The following is a 19,720-nucleotide window of genomic DNA, read 5'->3' as shown; positions in this document are numbered from 1 at the left end:
ATTCCTGTGGAGGAGAGAAAAGAAGGGCTTAGCATGAGGAAAAAGTGATGCAGGTACCTTTGACTGTTAGGTGCCATCAGAAGTTGTTCTCAGGTATGACCAGACACAAGGGAAAAATCAGCCCATGTCAGCAAACTCTCCAAGTACTGATTTCTGAACTGGAACCTCTGTGGAATCCAGGTCTTCATTTCAGATTTCACACTAGCTACCCACTTTTGCCAAAGCAGTGTTATGCACTACAGCAGGGAGCCCAAACTCATGATTTTCTCGTCCATCACCACAAAGAGGTCTAGTACCCAGACCACTTGGTTTTACGGACATCTGAAGAACTCCGCTTAGAACGAGGTTTGTTTGGCATCTCTTAATAGGAGTATATATTCCTAATTGTATTTTCCTAATATGAAAATTTTAAGTATGTTCCAAGTGAGCACCTCATGCTTCCATGCAGAGCACTGCGAATGGGTGTGCTTCAGACTGGCACAGTATGAACTCAGACAGGCTGGCAAACACCTGAGCCTCAGGAGGAGCTGGCCTGAGATCAGTTCATCTCAGGAGGGGCCTCACAAGCTCAGAACCACAAATCCAGCAATTGACCACATGGTACAAGCTCTTTTCTCTACTTCCAGGCCCAAAATCCAGCGGTACATATATTTTTGTAGTTAGAGACATTACAAGAGTGAAGACCAGATCACAAGTTCACGTATCAATACTGAAGTGACAGACAACTGACAGAGACATCCTTCAGAGGGACCTGATGAAAACCTCCCACACAGACGCACACAGCCTTCTAAAGATTACTCTAAGTCTGCACAGGCATCATACGCAAAATGGACTTGGGGAGATCTTACACAACCACAATCATGGCATATGTGCAAAACACTACAGGATTGGAAAAAAGAAGAGGAAACAACAGATGGTGGAAATTTTCCAGCACCTCTACCACCAGCAGAGTACCATGACAACTCTCTAACACAGTCCAAAAGGCATCTTACTGTCTCAGAAGAGGCTCCCTGTCTCCAAGGGATGAGAAATCAGATTTGTGGTCAGATGACCATAAACCACAACCAGCACAAAAATGACATCCAGTTCTCAACCATGCACTCCATGTCTGGGAGTGTTTACATCCTCTGTTGAATCCAGATTTTCTTCCTGTTTGCATAATTGCTATTCTTGCAGGATCCCCAAGCGCTTCAAAGAGCAAAATTTGACAAGATCCCATGAGAGGGGAAACAGACTGCTAATTATTTTCTTTCTCCTGCTTGACCTCCTGCAGCTCCACATGCCAACAGATGCATCAGGCTACACAGGTATGCACTCCTGCACCCATTTTCCCAGATAAACAGCTTAATCTTGCCATTTGCATGCCAGGATAGAAACATTTACTTATCCCAGAGTCCCTGGGTGAAGAATTCATTAAAGCAAAGAAGTCTCTTCTCACTTACTGCCCAGCCTATGCATTGAAACAGCACAAGAGTCTCCTGTGAATAACAGCACAGCCTGAATGAGAGAGTCAGCTGTGGTATGACAGAACAGCCTCATAGACAGAAGCCACCGCAAAGTTTTCAGGAAAACACTAAAGCGGTATACCCAAAAGGAAGGGCTGTATCTTTGGAAGTATTGCAAATCTACCACACAGCAATGTATTCCTACTCAGGGGAAGGATGACAGTCCAAAACACATACTGTTAGAAGGCAGCAGTTCCAGAAAAAGACTGTGAAACCGCCAGATCCTGGGATTCCAACTACTAAGGAGATTTTGTCATCTTCTCCCATGGTTCAGCATAGCTCAATTGCTGGCCCACAGGGCTACAGAAGAACAAGACAAACCTGCTGCATTCTCTGGTGGAAGACTTCACATGGCCTAGCCAAGAGCCCTTTCCCATGTCTGGGCACTACTTGGCACACTGCCACACAAGAAAGCAGAACAACAGGGACAGGAGATTAACGTATGGTATGCCTGTGTGGCACTAAGCTGAACATGATGCTTCAAAGTAGCTTTTGCTACACAGGACAGGAAGAAATCTCCTGTAGCCCTGTAATAACTAAAGGTGAGGCCACCTCTTTTCTTGCCCCACACCACATATGTCATGATGGGCAGAGGGTTGCAGACCTCTTTCCAAAAGAGATCATATGCTTTGCACTCTCCCATTACATTGGCATGCTGAGCAATCACATCTCAACTCCTTTTAAAAGAAGTCTGTTGGTAGAAGTCTTACTGATTTCAGCAAATCAAAAGCATGGCCATATCTCTTTAAGGTATGTTAAAAACCAGAAAGACATAATTCCTTGCTTAGTCACGGATTTTTGGAAGATACGGCTAATTCTCAACTATTCAGGATCCATACCCTGGGGATTAAGGAAAGATTTGGTCCTGTGAGGGATTTTGCTAGCTCATAAGTCAATCACTGACTACAGAGAAAACACTAAGGGGAAGAATAGATGGAAAACCAAAAATGTATGTCTCTTAAAACCCTATCGTGTGTGCGGTGAAGTCATCTCTGAAGGATATTTCAGTGTTTCCCACAAAAGCACAGGGATTTCTGAACCACCTGCTTGTTCACTGCTGCCAAAGAGATGAATGCAGCTTCATCTCCTTCGGAATATGATTGAGAGGGTGGAGACCAAGTTAACATCATAGAAACATTTGGTAATTAATTCATCTGGGTCTTCAGGAAAGTATATTTTGATCCCTCAGATTACTTGCTCATCACCAAGGAGAGGAAAATTTTCTCCTTTATATGCGAAGCACAGCATACATGTTCAGAGATGAGCAAGCTCTTTAAAAAACAGAACAGAAAACTATAAAAAGAACAAGAACATGAACACTGAGAATAGACTCAAACTTTGCTGAGTATGTTACATGCAATAATTTACCAGAACGTTTCAGTGTAACCTACCCTTAACTCTATTTTGTATCTGGAACAAGTCTACCAAGCTGCACTGAATCCGATGAGCCTGGGTACCCATCACTTTGTGACTTCAAGCAAGATACCACTGCAAAATCTTTAGTAAAACAGACAACTCATAACATGAAGGAAGGCACTATAGTGCAGAACTCGGGCCTTATGCTCTTTAACTAGGACACTTAAGAGTAAACATACAGTAATCTCTATCAAACACCCACTGCATGGTGGGCTGTGACTTCATGATCTGGATGCTCCCTTTTAATCTTCTTTTATTTTTGATACCAGCAGATACTGCCTAGATGGTATGTAAAGCATCCTATGAGAATGCTGACAAGTGTCGTTGTCTCTTCTGCTCACATAGCTACAATCCCTGCTGTATAGTAATTGATCCAAAACAGATGAAGGATCACAAGCACAAGGCGCACACGCCCAACTGAATCTTCTCACCTCCTTTCTTCTTTCTTAGCAGTTATTTACTCTTTTCTAAGGTTACCTTATTTTGTCGTCCTTCCTGGTGGTACAGAGAAACAGGACTTTAATTAGCTTCTATACGGAAGTTTGCCACAAGATGCACAAGTCAGTCCCCCAGGAGAAACCACAGAGACTCTGTGAACTACAGTTGCTGTTACAAGAAGGAATAGTTCTTCCTTACCTCTTTTCTTGCACAACAGCTTTCTTGTACACAAACCGCATCAACATGTAATTTAAAGTGAAATTCAACGGAGACACAGATATGTAAAAAGACAAATTTTCCACCCATTAATCTTGAGAGCCTGAACTCAGGAGGGATGAGAGAGACACCTTTTAGGGTGGCATGAGAGAACTGATATCCACAAATTTTATTAGTCTATTAACACTTTGATAGGGGGTGGGATGTGTGTGTGCACAGCTCTTCATTAACCTTCAAGAATACAGGAGTTGTTCAGAGTAGAAAATAACCAAAACACATAGTTGGCAAATTTCAAATTACACTGCTTCTATCTTGACTGTTATACTAGGGCCATTCAAGGGCTTAAAAACATTGCAGAAAAAACAGCATCCTCTGGACTAGAACGCATCATCTTTCTGCCATGGTATAAGGGCATGACACGGTAGCTGATATTCTGTCGAAAACATCAGATGCACTTCGAGCGTTAGTCGCTTAGATGGTGCCACATCCATGTCACCTGACAATTTGAAGGTGGTGAGGAGTTTCAACGTAGGTGGATGAGATGTTTATTTTTGTCTGTTTCTGAGGTCCTGCTTTGCTTGCTGCACCAGCAGGTACGCTGTCTCCAGTAATTTCATCTTTGAATTGCCCTTCTGTTTACTCATACCTACATCCTTTGAAGACCACATCAGCACTAATGTAAACAGACAACACGACAAGTAATAAGAATGCCAGTCAATGTACAGGTAATAAGAAGGCTTAAATCAAGAGAGAAAGAATACTTTAATAATACTAATAGCAAAGTAGTTTGTGCCTCTCTTGTCACCTACATTCAAGTGCCAGCAAAAAAAGTGCTTAAAGCATACATTTAGGATGCAACTTCAACATCTAAACATTCATGTTAGTTGCTAAATCTGATAAATATCTGCATTAGCAGATTCAATAGCAGGCACTGGTGTTCAGTAATGCCAGAACAGAATGCATGTATAGTCTATGTAACAACTCTGCTCAACAAGAAAAAAAGAAAAATCCACTCTGGGATGCTGCAAAGGTGCCACCTCCATGGGAGGGTAACACATCTGGCAGGTCAGCTGGCCTTCTCAGGGACCAAGTGCCTTTTGCCAAAACAAAGTAAGGACTGATCTACCTGATTAAGAAGTAGGCACAACAACCTTAAAAGGGAGTAACAGCTAGCCGCCTGCAGCTGTGAGAACTATGCCTGGCAGGCAGCCTTGAAGCCAACAGCATTAGTACAGTGTAAGAGAAAACATGAGGGAGGGTGTCCCTCTTGGCAGGACCACTGAGACTACTGCCCTTTCAAGTTCATAACCCTGTTTCCACGTGCGGCCAACTCAAAAAGCTTGAAAAGATACAGACACCTTATGCACTAGTTCCTCTTCCCTTCCACCAAGAATAGTACATTGCCACTTGTTGACAACAAGACTGACAGTGGTCTGATGTCCAGTCAAGACTGCTGCTGCACCTGGCATGCATGAGGGGAAAAATGTAAGGACTTCTTGGACTATTTATGCATTTCATAGCATCCTGTGATTAGAGGTTCAAAGCATATGGACAAGATTAGAGTGCATTCAGGTTACCTGATTTAACTCACAGCTCCTGCATTTGATCTTATAAACACTAGTCATTAGCTGTACACAAAAGCCAAGCAGGCATTCAGCATTTTATGTTCAGAGGAAACCAACAGTCTTCTTCCAAAATAGTAGTACTTGTAAGCAAGATACAAAAGGTGAGTAAACCTAATATGCAGACCACAGAGAACAAAAAGAAACCCTGTTCAACTAAAAGGACAGTATGAGCACCAATTTAAAATAATCATCATCAGCTAATATCACTGCTGGCCTGCTGTGAACAACTCCTACATGCAGCATGACAAGCTCCCACCCTAACCCAACACTATCGAGGCACAACTTCACAAAACAGGTTCCTGTGCACACTGCCACGCAAATCTGACACACCTTGGTTTTTGGAGACCTGGAGAAACAAGTTCTTCTTCTGAAACACAAGCTATTATGAGTGCTTTAAGTGAGACTAGAAGAGATTTAAGCATTATAGAAAATGTCACTTGCTTTTCCTGTAATGTTTTTGATAAATTCTCCCCACTCTTAGCCATCACCCATTACAAACCAAAAGCTTCCAAATCTCCATTCTTGGAGGAAAACAAGAAAAGGGAGTCTTTGTAGTGTTCAGTGGAAAACTACCACAGTTAAGGAGTACAGTCACAAAGATTAGGGTTTAGAGTCAGAACCCCGCGGAAGGGGGAGCTCTTGAAGAACTGTATCAGCCACAGATCTGTGAGATCAAAAGGCAGTAGCGCAATCGTCTCCAGCCTACGGTAGGCCATAACAATTTTCTGGACCTTTCAGCAATTAGCTTTGCAGTTTAGCAAGAATTATGGCTTATTTGTATTTGGAGCATGTTTAATTTCACCTTTGAATAACGTGATCAGCCTTTTGTCTGCTAGACGGTATCCATGACCACAGTTTTCCTGTAGAGGTGGACTATAGTCCTTTTATACCTTAATCTGAGTGGCAATAAGCAAAACAGAGTTCCTGAGGTCAATCAATATTTAGACAGTCTTAGCCATTTATCTGCAAAAGCATTAGAGTACATTTACTTAAGCGTGGCACTTCACATGGGCCTAAGGTAGTTTGGTTGGGGGTTTGGGGTTTTTTGGGTTTGGGTTTTTTGGGGTTTTGTTTTCTTGGTTGGTTTGTTTTGGTTTGTTGGTTGGTTTTTTTTTGGGGGGGGGGAAGCTGGAAAAGGGGTGTTTACAAGGCACACCCCTTGCAGTCTGGATCTGCTAACTAACCCCTTAATTTCACCAAACATGGGGAACAGCAACTGCTTAACCTGTAGTACCGGAGGACCACTTTTGTGCTCTCCCTTGGAAAGAGAAAGAAAAACAAAACACGGCTATACAGTAAGGGCTCGGACAGAAAGAACAGAGAGTTCCTCCTAGTGAAATCATTCTAAACCTAAATTTGCTTCATCACAATGAATATCTACCTGAGGTTGGTGCTGTCTCTCAAATGGGGAAAGCAGTCTGTGGCGATGTGCACAGCACTGCTGCTGAAGGTGCTGCCTTTGGGAATACTGAGGAGGGAACAGTTAATACTGCATGAGAGCAGCTAAGGCTCACCTCGCTACAGACACCCAGGAAGGACCGCAGCCCCGTCCTGTTGGCTTACATGAGGTTGTCAGCTTTCGTCAGATGACGAACAGCCTTATGTGGGAGGGAAAACTACCAGTCTGGAGGGAATAATATCCACCATAAATTATGGTAATAGTTTTATAGTGTCTATTAGTTAAAACAATTACTTTTCTCCCCACCTTCCTTCAGCTTCAGAAATACAAACCATGCGTTCCAGAAGTAACAGCACAGAAAGCCCAACCAGACCAAAACTGAGCCAGCAAAGGCCAAAAGACCACCATAAAGAAGAGGCTGGTTGCAATGGGAGAGGAAATGGGCAAAGAAGGCAGAAGGAGGATGATGTAGTTCAAGCCAGTACCATCCTAAGAAGCCCTAAGGCAGAGAAAAAACAAAGAAGTTCTTCCAAGAAAAGAGAGGATCTCTCTCGTGATGACTTGCTATTTCTTCTTAGTGTCCTCGAAGGCGAACTACAGGTGACTTACTGTCTTATTTTATATTCCAGATTAAAACACACTCCTCCCCGCCACCCCCCAATTTACTGCAAACACATGCTGCTTTCATGTTAAGGAAACACCCTACATAATTTGATACAGAAGGACAAACATAAACTGCAAAGTACATAAAAACACAGATTATAACTATTATAGCTATCAGTCAGAAAAGGTGACCTTTACACCACCCCTAAATGCAACTACAATTTATTCACAATGCACCTCTATCACACTAAAACCACCCACGGTCCACTGTGAAGGATCACGTAACTCTCAAAGCAGAGAGCTTACAAAACTTTCCTGTTGGGCTACCCCATTCTAAGTACTCTGAATACATAGGTTTTGTCACCATAAAACGTACCTGTTAATTATTTCTTACCTCCCTGTCCTATGAAGTCAGGAGCATTACTCCCCACGAATTAGTATGTGCCAGATCACAAGTAACTCAAACAGTATTCTCATACCTTTTGCTAGAAAAACCAAAAGAGCAATTTTATTTCCCATAATAGGAAGCATAAGTGTTGCGTGCCGCTTAGCCCACTAGATATTGGATTTTGAAAAGCTAACATTTTTCTATCTGGAACAGGAGCCAGCTGCCAAGTCGTAACTGATGCCTAACCCGGTCAAATGTAAGTTCAGGAAGTGGGAACCAGACTTCCAGTGAGCAGGGAGAATATTTCTGTGGCAGACTGATTGCTATGAAGTAGTGATGGCCACTTAAAACTGCTCACAGGCAGAGGGAAGAGCAAACTGGCCAAAGTGGAATAAACGTGCGTATCACATGGTTTCGGTGCTCATTACCTAGACAGAACCTGGGTAGTTCCATTCTTGACATATGCATATATACTTACATAGCAATACATACATGCTTAACAGAACATACATGCAATGTTTGACAGATGTACCAATCTCTGAGGGTAAATCCAAGGCAAACTGCTACAGAACATTTTATTATACAAACAGAATGATTTCCATGTTTGCAAAACATTTCTCCCCAGCTCCTTTGCCTTTTCTTAATTTAGATTAAAATTCAGGTGTCACATATTCCTCCAAAACACTTCTCTCTTCCTCCCAAAAAACAGTGTTTGTGTATATATATTTTTATATACATACACATTACACACACACTTCATTACACTTGTGTAATATAAATTTTATATAAATATAAAAACAAATAAACCACACATTTCAATTCTTAAGACTTAAAACTGGAATGGAATAAATGAGAAACTGGAAAACAACGAGCCTGACGTGAACACTTTAAATCATGTCCCACATTCCAAAGGAAGCATTATGAATGAAAAAAGCGGGAAGTCATTTCATATTCCTAATTTTCCACCTCCTGTAATCCAAGTCAAATCTCTGAAGATCAGCTGTCAATCCAACCATAATTCAGTTTCTAAGTTAGATGTCATTACTCTCCTATTCCAGAAAGTTTAAGATGCACAAAGACCACTCCTCTAGGGTTTTTCCACAGTGATAAGGATTAGAAATAGATTATTTTATATTTTTTCCAAGCATGGTGACAAACAGGGGTCCAGCTAAGAGCAGTCAGACTGAAAGTAAGACCCTCTCCAGATACACTCTTTCTGATTTCATCCCTTCTAGGTTTAGCGTGTACTTTGTTTCTTTTTAACCGAGATCACTGCAGATATTAGATGTCTGAAACAGTTCATGTCACTGTAATGGAGTTTGAAACAGTTATGTCACTGTAATGGAGGCAGGGGACAACCTCCACCACCAGAGGATGCAGGGGCTTGGGGGAGGAAGAGATGGACACAGTCCTAGGGGGAGGTGATGACCTAAACGAGTTTACCTCGCAGTGGAAAGAGTCACGTAATCAGATACTCTCATGAAAAAGCATTATCATTAGAAGCGGAACTTCAGGAGAGTTGGCACAATATCTGCAGCAACTATTCTGCCCCTTCCAACTTAATGCCTAAGAGCTAGTAACTTTATAGCAAGGAAGCATTCTTGTTTGGTGTGGTGGATGTTTGGTTGGTGGGGTTTTTGTTTTGTTTTTTAAAAGAGCAAGGAGAATCTATAAATCACTTCAAATACTGCAGATACATACAGTATCTTTCTCCAGCATGAAGCATGGACTTAAAGAGCAAAGCTGTATGATAGGAAGAAGGTATATGCACCTGCAAACTTGTGCAAGAATTTCTGAAATACATACATAGAAGAACGTGGTGAAAACACACCTGAGAACATATTTTATCTACTCTTTGATAACAGGATGTCATCAGATATTCCATAAGATTAAGGCAACAAATGTAGTGACATTAATAAAGGAAAAGTACAATATACATTTTTAGACTATACTTCTTGAAACTACATGATTTTTGGAAACCAGAAAACACCACCTTCTCTTAATCATTACCTTTTAAAATGCCTTTTTTTAGCATGCACTAACAAACTGAGAATAGTCTTACAGCAGTTATTTCCAAAAAACTTCATACTGCCAAGACTGCTTATTATTTGAAGGCACATACACAAACGTGTGCACATCTACATGTCTATACATAGATAAAGCATGGCCTCACACATGCATGCACACACGCATATATGTGCACACAGGACACCACTGCCAGCTTTGAAGGCATTAAATCTTGTTTTAAAGAACTGCCATTATTGCATTGCTTCGGAATGTATGCTGTGAAGGGTCACTGCACACCTCGCTACATTCACTGCTCAAACAAGCTCAGTGTAACAACAGAAGCAGGTGACCCCAGGTTGGTTTGAACTACAGAAGGTACCTTTGCATCGAGAATATACAGAACGTACAACACTTCCAAGGATTAAAGAACCATCCTAACACCTTCCACTAACAATTTAAAACCAGCTTCCATCACAAGTCACACTGTGCCCTGAAATTTTGTATTGTGAATGCACCACACTGGTCCAGAAACAACAATACCATCTAATTGTTAACAAAATACTTGGGCATTGATGAGGGTTCTGAGGATGTTGGAGATTATGCAGAACTAATAGAACACAAAGATCAATACTGCCTTCATGTTGCGGACTATTTTGGAGTGCTTTGCATACATAATAGCAGTCTTTAAAAAGTTTTTGGTTTTCTTAAAATCAAAAGTAGAAAGCTAACCTGTAAATACATATACACGGTTTAACAAAATAAAGCCTTACTTTGTGTTTCTGCAGGCTCAAGATGAAGTTATAGGAGTACTTAAGGCTGAAAAAATTGACTTGGCTTTGCTTGAAGCACAATACGGCTTTGTTACTCCCAAGAAGGTGTTAGAGGCCCTCCAGCGAGATGCTATTCAAACAAAGGCTGAGCAATGGCAAGAAGATATCTACGAAAAACCTATGGGAGAGGTATGAACATGTAATTGATATTTAACCGTAATTCCCATCAAATTCAATAGAAACTATCTCTCTGACTTCAGAGGAAGAAAGCAAATGAGCTGTAAATCTATAATCTAACACGAGTAAAGTGACAGCAGAACAAAGTCCAGGGTCCAGTGGAGTCCCTAATAAAAACAGGTATTTAACGATGCTCATTTATACTGCGCACTGAGGGCTTTAAACATCGACAGACATGATTTTGTCAAACTCAAACTCTGATAATCAGCCTGCTATTTTTGACACTGTTGTCTTTTTTTATTTTCCTTTGTTATCCAAATTCACAACCCATACAATGAGATGCCTCCCCATTTGTCTCATTGAGACAATCTTACCAACGGCTGGCAAGGGCCCATGCAGCAGCAATGGCGCAGCTGTCTACCTTTACATAGCCCATCTCCCACTAATTCTGGGGGAGTCACAGGTATACATGCTTGCTCCAAGTAGTTCCTGTAATGAGCTGTCACTACAAACTTCATCCAGGTAGAAATCTAATATTCTCACATTATACCTAAGTAACCTTTAGTTTAATGTCATTGCATCAGCAGCCTTTCTTTCTCAACAATCCTACCTGAATTTTATGTCTGCCCTGCCATGCAAATCACTGGATAATAAAATCCCTTCATATCAGGGCTTCTTCCCCAAGTGCCTCCTCTTGAATTCAGACAAATATTTTTTAATACGCTGCTCAGTAGAGATAATCATCATAAAAACAGAAGCAGAAATTATTAATAAAATTATTCTATAAAGCATTTTCCAAGCTTTCTGAACATAAATGTACTTAAGGATACAGAGTTCATGTCAGAGAAAATTGTGTCAGGCAAAAAGGTCAACACTCATTTCAAAGGCTCAAAGGTTAAAATCTCTGGCTATAATGTGAAACAGATAAAGTTCAACTCTGGAGGTTAATTTGTTTTAGAACACTGTGGCATTATGTCACAGAAACTTGGAGCACAAATGGAAATTATTTGAAGAAAAGTCCAAAAAAGTTTGAAAACATAAGTTCAGTCTATTACTTTATATAAGTTTATACACGCTTTTTCCTTCTTAATGGCAAAGAAAGGATTTCTAACACCACTGAATTTTGCAGTTCCAAAAGGCAAAGGTAAACATCCTGAGAGCAACTGAAAGGCTAGAAGGACCCCTGGCACTTCGTATGTCTTGGTAAACCAAAGATGCCGTAATCATCAGGCATTCCACAATTTCAGTTTCAAAGTCCCCCCAACTTAAGTCAGAGATCCATTTAGTTTTTGTTTAGATTTTTTCCACATTTACAAAAACCAAGGAAGGGGTGGAATCAGGCACAGAGTATGGGAAATGGACCATTTAAATTCCCCCTTTGCCACCAAGACAATGTACTTCTGTTATCTGCCTACAAAATCTCTGCTGATCCAGTTCCTCTAGAGCATGTGTGTCTCACCCTTGACAATTTAGCCTTGTAGCCTTGAACACAGAAGATCTTCCCAAAACTCAATTGAAAATACAGTGAATTTCAGAAGGCATCTCTAAGGTTACCCATCCTTTAATGTTCTCTCACAACTCACTCATCTAGCCTAAACTTTATGAAGTTTCTTGGCAAATCTGGTTAAGAATGTAGTGGGAAGATCTGGTGACTGGACAGCTTTACACACTAGGAACAGGATTCAGCGGTAAAGAAATGTAGCAAAATACAAAATAGTAGTAATACACCTTCCTTTGCAAAACATATGAGGAGTGTGACACCAAAACTGTGTCTTCCTTGGCCATGAAGATTTGGGGTTTTTTTGAAAGCAGAGGGTTTTTTTCAGCCAAATTTGCACTACAGCTATTTCTTGCTGCAACCTAACAAATGCCAGATAAGCTTACTCCTATTGCTTACACTTCAGGATACAGTAAGTTGTTGTAAATGTAAGGGGCATAAAGGAAAAGAAAATAAGACTTTTATTTTGGTTTTGCTTCTGTCTGACAGAAAGGCCTGAAAAAGTTTTCCATCTTTGCATGGTTTATAAATTTAGATTGAGTCACTTATTTATGAAAAAATCTGGCTCCAGATCAATTGCCACTTCTCTTGAATAGAAAACAAACGGTATTCAACATTCAAATAAATACAGAATAATAGCATAAGAACCATTTTCCCAGATACAAAAATAAACAAACTTTTTTTAAAAGAATCAAGAAAACATCAGAGTCGGTGATGTAGGAAAAGAGAGATAAAGAGGAGGATACTGCAGAATTTATGGTGACTTTTTCTCATTTTTCAAACCTTCATGGAATTAGAAAGCCAACTGGTTTCTAACTCTCCCCAGCTTCCAGTAACACAGTCAAAGATAAAAAAATCTGGTGCTTACTGTTTGAAATGTGATGAAAAATACTGCCTACCACTTTGAGAACTCCTCTAAAAGCAGGAAAACTAGAGGGAAGTCTATATTCTGTATCCATCAAGGATAAATCAAAAGTGAATTGATTTTTTAAATTCCAGTGCCAATCAACTCAGGGAAAGATGCATCCTCATCAGCCTTTTAACGAAGTACATCTGATTGCATCCTCACAACATCTTACAATTGTTCATCACAACTTTCCAACGATGACAGCTGTAGAGCACCAATAAGTTAAGTGTCATATGAAGAGACTGAAACAGTAACACTGACACCGTGGCATTCCAGAAAAGCAGACAAACATATCCCCACAGAAATTTGGCTCAGCAAGGGTTGAAAAAAACAAGGGAGGAATTGCTCCCATAATCTACAGTAATCCTAAACTTGGGATTATACAGTGTTCATGAAGATACGATTAACAGGAATGATATTGCACTGAACTTTGGACAAAGAAATGTAACCAACCTGGATTTTATTCTGGCACAGCACCAAACACAAAACAATCTAAAAAGAGGAAGATGCCAAGTTCAGTTCCAATGTAATGGATATGAGACACACCATCCTAGTTTGACTTCAGACATGAGTTGGTGGCAAAATGTATTTAAACAGTTAAATTTCCGTGAAATTTTAGCTTGCTTAACTATTCACAGTTAACTTCAGACCATGCCTCTTACTTTCCATTGTATTGTATAGTGCGTTCAAGTATTAATTCTAGCAAAAAGCCCATATGGTTAGCAAGAACAAAACAACAAACCACTTAATTAAGATTTTATCACTTTAATTTTCAACAGAAGACATTTACACTGCTGCTTATTAGTCTTCTGTGGTTTTTAGCTATGAACTATAGATGCTGAGTAAACCCGTATGCATACATATAAATGGGTATTTCTGCAGGCATGGACTTAGCATTTGGACAGAGTAATTTGAGGAACCAGGGGCTGCTGGAGACCACTCCTGTGCAAGGATCTCCCACTGGCAGGGGTTCACACTTCTCTTTTCTCTGCTGGATACGTGGGAGTCAGCCACAAGATCTCACAGGGAAAAATGCAAGAGCCAAATCTGCTCCCCAGGGAAGTGCCCTTATCTTGCAAAGGGACACAAGAAAGCTTCCAAACAAACTACACAAGTGCCACAACCCAGTACCAGACTCTGCCCTGCTTGGCCCTGCAGGGAAGGAAAGGCATGCCGCACAGTAACAGACACAGATGTCACAAGGCCAAATGCCCGTAGCTGTCAGCAGCATACATGCAGATCCCAAGTGTCTGCATTACTTGTGATGTAGGATCTGCTGCCTCTCCAGTTCTCTTTTCCACCACCCACCCGTACCAGGCGACAGGCCCAGCACCTCTTCCCTTCTTTCCTGAGTGGAATCCCAAGCTCTTGCTCCCCAGCCATACACCAGCTGCAAACGCTCATAGTAGAACCAATAATGCAGCATTCTTGAAAAGAACACCTAAATGCATCTTCCAATCTGAGCAACAGGAGAAAACTGCAACATGAAAATAGCTTTAACACAGCAGCTTATTTACTTGTCTCTCTTGCCCTTTCATGCAAGCAGGTCTCCCCAGGACCCTACTGTTCTTTTACCCACTTTAAAATTCCCCACCCTGCCTCTCTCCCTTGAATGCACACCTCACCCATCCCAAACGCCAGTCTGTAATCCAAACTGCTAAACTCAGCACGGACAAAAGCACAACTGTGAAGTGAAAGGCACTGGCATTGCTCATTGAGAACTGCAAAACAAAAACCTGGAGTTACTCCCGTTCTTGCACACATGCTACTTGGATAACTGCTTGAATTCACCTCTTGTAGGCATTCAACAAATACTCTAGAGCAAACAAAATATACTGAACCCATAGAACACTGCTAGTAGGCCCCCACATCCTTCACACCCAACAGCGCAGAAGCAAGACTATTTGCTACGTGGTTAATGTTTGTGTTGATGACTAACCCTCACCTCCATCAGGCATGTATATGTTTGGAAACAGGAGTAATTTGATTTATGATCAGCTTATAGCTAGAAATCTCAGTGTTTTCTTATGACAGCAATTTACACATCCCCTCAGATTCTTACATATACTTTTGCAGTGGTGGTCCCAATCCATACATAGGCATCACTTTACTTTCTCAACCCCATCCATGCAGACTGCCTGCCAAAAGAATCAGAAGTTCCACACCTCTGCCTTCTTCCCCACCCAACCTTGCACTGAGGGCTCAGACCAGCGCGAACTATCACGCAAAGCTGATGCCAAGTTCATACCAGTTCAAGCAAGACAGGGCCATATGTATAGGCAGCACTGCATTAGAACTTTATCAAAAAACAGGAGGCAGGTTGCTCTCTGAGAACAGCATATATTCACCTTACAGCATGACCTTTAAAAAGGCAAGGATCAGAAACTCGGATGATGGTGCTTCATGCATCTGTGCAATAGCTGTTCCAAAAAAGCCTCCAAAATCTTGGTGGGGGAGGAAGGCTGATACAACACACTGAAACTTCTCTCTCTCTGGGGTCAGCTAGCAGCTGCACAAAAGATTTCAAATTTTGAAATTTCCACTTATAGTGGAAGAAAGGAGACACTGGAGAAATTAAAAATGGCCAGTTTTCTTCAACCTTACCTTTTAAGGCAATTCAGTTTTCAACCTCTGTAAAAGATACAGAAAACACAGCCAAGAGATTACTGTATAAGGCGGCATTTGCTTACTGAGAAAGCTTGCATATGCAAGGGTTTAGGTAAGAAATGTTTTCCCAAGAGAGGTCCTACTTCAGGGTTGTGACTCCAGAAAGCACTGACCTTAACAATGTGCTGTGAGAGCACTAAAAAAAAAAAAAAACAAAAAACCCAACAAAAAAAACAACGCCAAAAAGGACAGTCATAGGTTTCTTTACATTTTTTGATCATGAAATGAGCTCAGCTGTGCCGCAACAGAAAAGATGCTCACTAACATCACAAGCAGGAAGAACAGGCCACTTTCAAGAGCGTCCACGTTTCTGTTGGAAGATTTTGGACTTAAATCATCTTCAAAGTCTTGTCAATAGTTCCTTTTTCCTTACTTATAGTAGCAGTGTCACCAAAATGTTAAGAATTATTTAGAGGAAACATAACAGAATATATAAAGCTTAAAAAGAAGCTGAGGTAAGCAGGGGGAGACTCGGAAGCCCATGTAGAAATTGATGATACTCTCTCACATTAAAGAAACTCACATTTAGGCATTCCAGCTTTTTCTGTCATTGCTTCTACTGGCCAAAATGTGAATAAACATGAGGAAAAGATAATCAATCAAACTCCTTGGAAATAAATTGTCCAAAATAAGCAGTGGCCCTAAGAATCTGAAGCCCTAGTGTTTCTGGTGGCACACAGAATTCCTTGTGGGGGAAACATCAGAGAACCAGAAGCAGCCTTGCTTCCCACACTGCCCATTTGTGAATTCTTTCCTATTAGTAGAATGAAGCACTGCAAAGCAGCTTGACCTACTAGAATAGACTGTGGTTAAAAGGAAGCACTGGGCTTTGAGCTCAAAATTTCTCTTTTCCAAAAAGGACATGAGGATTCCTGTCTTGACCTGGTGAGGGAGGCTGTCTCCACATAGGAAGGGGAATAAGTAAGGAACAAAGATTCTCACAAATACAGACTCTTCCCAGGTCTTTAGATGGCCTCCTGTGATCCCTTCCTGAACCTCCAGCTAGATCTGTAATACCTAAGCACGAAAACCCCTTCTGGTTTCATACACGCAGTTGCATAATTGTGTCACATATTGAATTCAAAATTGAGAATCCTCAGAATTATAGTTTTCTCTCAGTTTATGGAAATCATTTAATTTAACAGCGTAACTCCAGTGAACAGTTTTGCCAGTACCTCTGTGGGTTAGAAAAACTGGAAGTTATTACCACAATCTAAAATAGATTATTTAAATTAAAATATGACTATATAGTAATATTTAGAAGCTCAGCAGAAATCCTCAGGGAAGGGAAGGGAATTTGGTGCTCAAAGTGTGCTATAAAGGTGCGATCTGAAAGGCAAACCCCTTTACAATGTGTGAAATTTCAGACAAAACAGGAAATGCCACCTTTAAATAAAAATACTTCCAACTATTTCAAAATTTAGCACACACTTATTCCAGAAACCCAGAGCCATGCTCAGTGTAAGCACAAGACAGGATTGGTTTCCACTCTTGGTTCTAACATGCATTTACTGTGAAACCAGACGGAAACTGCTTTTTGATCTACCTGTCTACCTTACAAAGATAACTCAATGTTGTCATTTCCTAGGCTGCTACTAACAAGGCAGCTACTTCCATTCAACCACAAGTCTGTCATCTACGGTGTGAAGAAGAGGCTTCTTCTGCCAAGACATCTGGTTCTCTACCACAACAATCAATGATCAAGAAAAGCACAGGCCTGTGAACATAACTGTTAATTAGTAGCTGTTGAGGATCAGTCATAGCAGGAGGGGGAACAGAAGGTGACCAAGGGTCTTGCAAAACAGTACCTTAGCTTGCATTTTTCTAATTTGTCGTAATTAGACTGACAGAACTAAATAATCTTTTCCAAAGAGATAAAAGACCTGGCCATTAGGCTATTAAATGCATTTTACATTATTAAGCCTCTCCAAATCTCTCATTAATGAAAGCCTGAGCAAATAAGAGTTTCAAAAGACTTCAGGAGATTTTGCCTTTCTTTTTGTAGCTTGATAAAGTTGTAGAGAAACAGAAAGAAACTCACAGACGAATGCTGGAGCAACTTCTAATGGTAGAAAAATCACACAGACAGACACTGCATGAACTAGAGGAAGAGAAGAGGAAGCACAGCAAATACATGGAAAAAAGTGATGAGTTTACACACTTACTGGAACAAGAACGTGAAAGGTAAGGTTACCTCTTGCCATAGTACTAAGAAATGCTTACAATTTAACATTGTGTCTAAGGATCTGTCCGCTTTCTATTCTGAATTCACTAAAAATCAGAAATTTTTGTAGAGCTGTTTTTTGAGAGTTCAGCTGAGAAAACATGAGTAATTACTCCTCAATAACACTAGTGTCTACTCCATCAGCAGGTGAGGTAGGACAAATGCTTGACAGATGCTTCATCACTGTTGCAGGATGACAGGTATGTTACACGACAGAATACAAGGAAATATGTAAAGTTACAACCAACATGAAACAGGTGAACCTTTCAGCATGTTTAAGGTGCTCAGTGTACACTATAGTATGTAAGCAACAATGTGAAATCAGGCATGCAGCCTTTGATGGCCAAAGAAAAAGACACAACGAAAAGTAGGTGGTGTTTGGACAGACCACAGAAATACAGAGAGAAGCAGCAAAGGCAGATGATAATTTACAGAAAGCTTTGAAAATAAGAACACCATAAAGCTCGTGTATCAGGATTGGCATAAAAAACATAATTCCAACATTATTTTTAAGTGTAACCTGAAAGCACCACAGCTTGTTTAAGCACAGTGTGAGGGTTTCAATACTAATTTTCAGATGAAGGATTAAGAAGAATTTGATGTCATTTACTGTCTTTTAAAAAGTCAGTTTAAACTGTGGCTTCTCTGAAACTGCAGTAAAACCGAACGCAGCCTAAGGGAAGGGAAAAAAAAAAAAAGAAAATATCAAAGAACATTTCCTATTCCCTCAATAGCTACTCCAGAAGATAGGAGAATATTGTCTCTGTTTCCTTTTGCTTAGGAACAGATGGAAATGTTTGGGTGTGAGAACATCAAGCCTATTCTAAACTCACATTATGCATAGATAATTATTCCTCTGCTTTGCCTGTGTAACATCATGTTCCACATTTTTGGCAGTGTTCACCCTTTGCACTACACCTCTCACCTCTCTCCTGCAGGTCTATCAGAGATAGCACATATGCTTCCCACCAAGTACACAGCTATATTTATGGTTTGCAATTAAAGAGGGTGGGGAAAAAAAGAAACCTCTTCTCAGAAAAACGTACACAGATGCAGGCCAGCACAGGCACACACAGAAAAGCACACATGATGTGCCCCCCACAAGGCACAGAACTGACTTTTTTCTCCTCTAAGAACTGTTTTTGTGAAACACCATCATATCAGGAACCAAAACCTAAGATGAAGGGAAGTTTTCATCTCTGCTGTCTTTTTCTCAAAAACTAAAGAGACACTCATCTCTCAGAGACAGAGCTAAACAACTACAAGTTGCTCAATGTGGAAAAGTGCTACATCAGACACATGTGCTCACACAGTGTGAAAAGCTGCACAGAAGGAAAGACTAAGCACCTTTTTTTTTTTTTTCTTATGAAAGCAGGGTAGACATGGGATTAAAACTCTCTTCCCTGCCCCACCTCCATATTCCCCCCAAGAAGACTGTAAAGCACTCACTCCTATTATCTGCAACATTTAGTCCATCTGCCTGGAAAAAGGTGGGGAGGGGAATGCTGAGGTGCCTAATGAGACCTTAGAGGATGTAATAATAGATTTCAGATTAAGTCTCAATTTTTGTATTTTCTTTGGAGGATGTATTTTATGTGGAAAACCTTAAGGGGGGGTGATGTCACATGTTGAGCTGATGCCAAAATGTTTGCCAAGTAATGTCGCCATCAAGATCTCCATGCAATTGCCTGCCATAACAAAAAAAAAAAAAAAAAAAAAAGAAAAAAGAAAAAAACCAAAACCAAAAGAAAACCAAAAAAACCCACAACACAAACCAACCCAAAACCCCACACAACAAAAAACCCAAACCTCTCAGCAAGTTAAGGCACAGCTCCTTCCACATTTGCCTGCCAGACTAGACATTGAGAACACAGGCCCAT

General features: G+C 40.6%; 2 protein-coding genes across 2 annotated transcripts in view; one reads left to right on the top strand and one right to left on the bottom strand.

The window, feature by feature from the left end:
* CMSS1 (cms1 ribosomal small subunit homolog) overlaps positions 1–19,720 on the bottom strand; it is a 237,373-nt gene that overhangs the window by 147,163 nt on the left and 70,490 nt on the right. The window lies entirely within an intron of this gene.
* LOC119143751 (filamin A-interacting protein 1-like) lies at positions 6,739–17,911 on the top strand. Its single transcript, XM_037378349.1, has 3 exons — positions 6,739–7,199; positions 10,383–10,556; positions 17,622–17,911. The coding sequence occupies exons 1-3, from the start codon at positions 6,933–6,935 to the stop codon at positions 17,802–17,804; spliced, it is 624 nt and encodes a 207-aa protein (XP_037234246.1). The 5' UTR covers positions 6,739–6,932; the 3' UTR covers positions 17,805–17,911.

Source organism: Falco rusticolus, chromosome 2, assembly GCF_015220075.1.
Source record: "Falco rusticolus isolate bFalRus1 chromosome 2, bFalRus1.pri, whole genome shotgun sequence".
Taxonomy (NCBI): domain Eukaryota; kingdom Metazoa; phylum Chordata; class Aves; order Falconiformes; family Falconidae; genus Falco; species Falco rusticolus.
The sequence above is the reverse complement of the archived record's forward strand: the minus strand, read 5'-3'. Positions and strand labels throughout refer to the sequence as shown.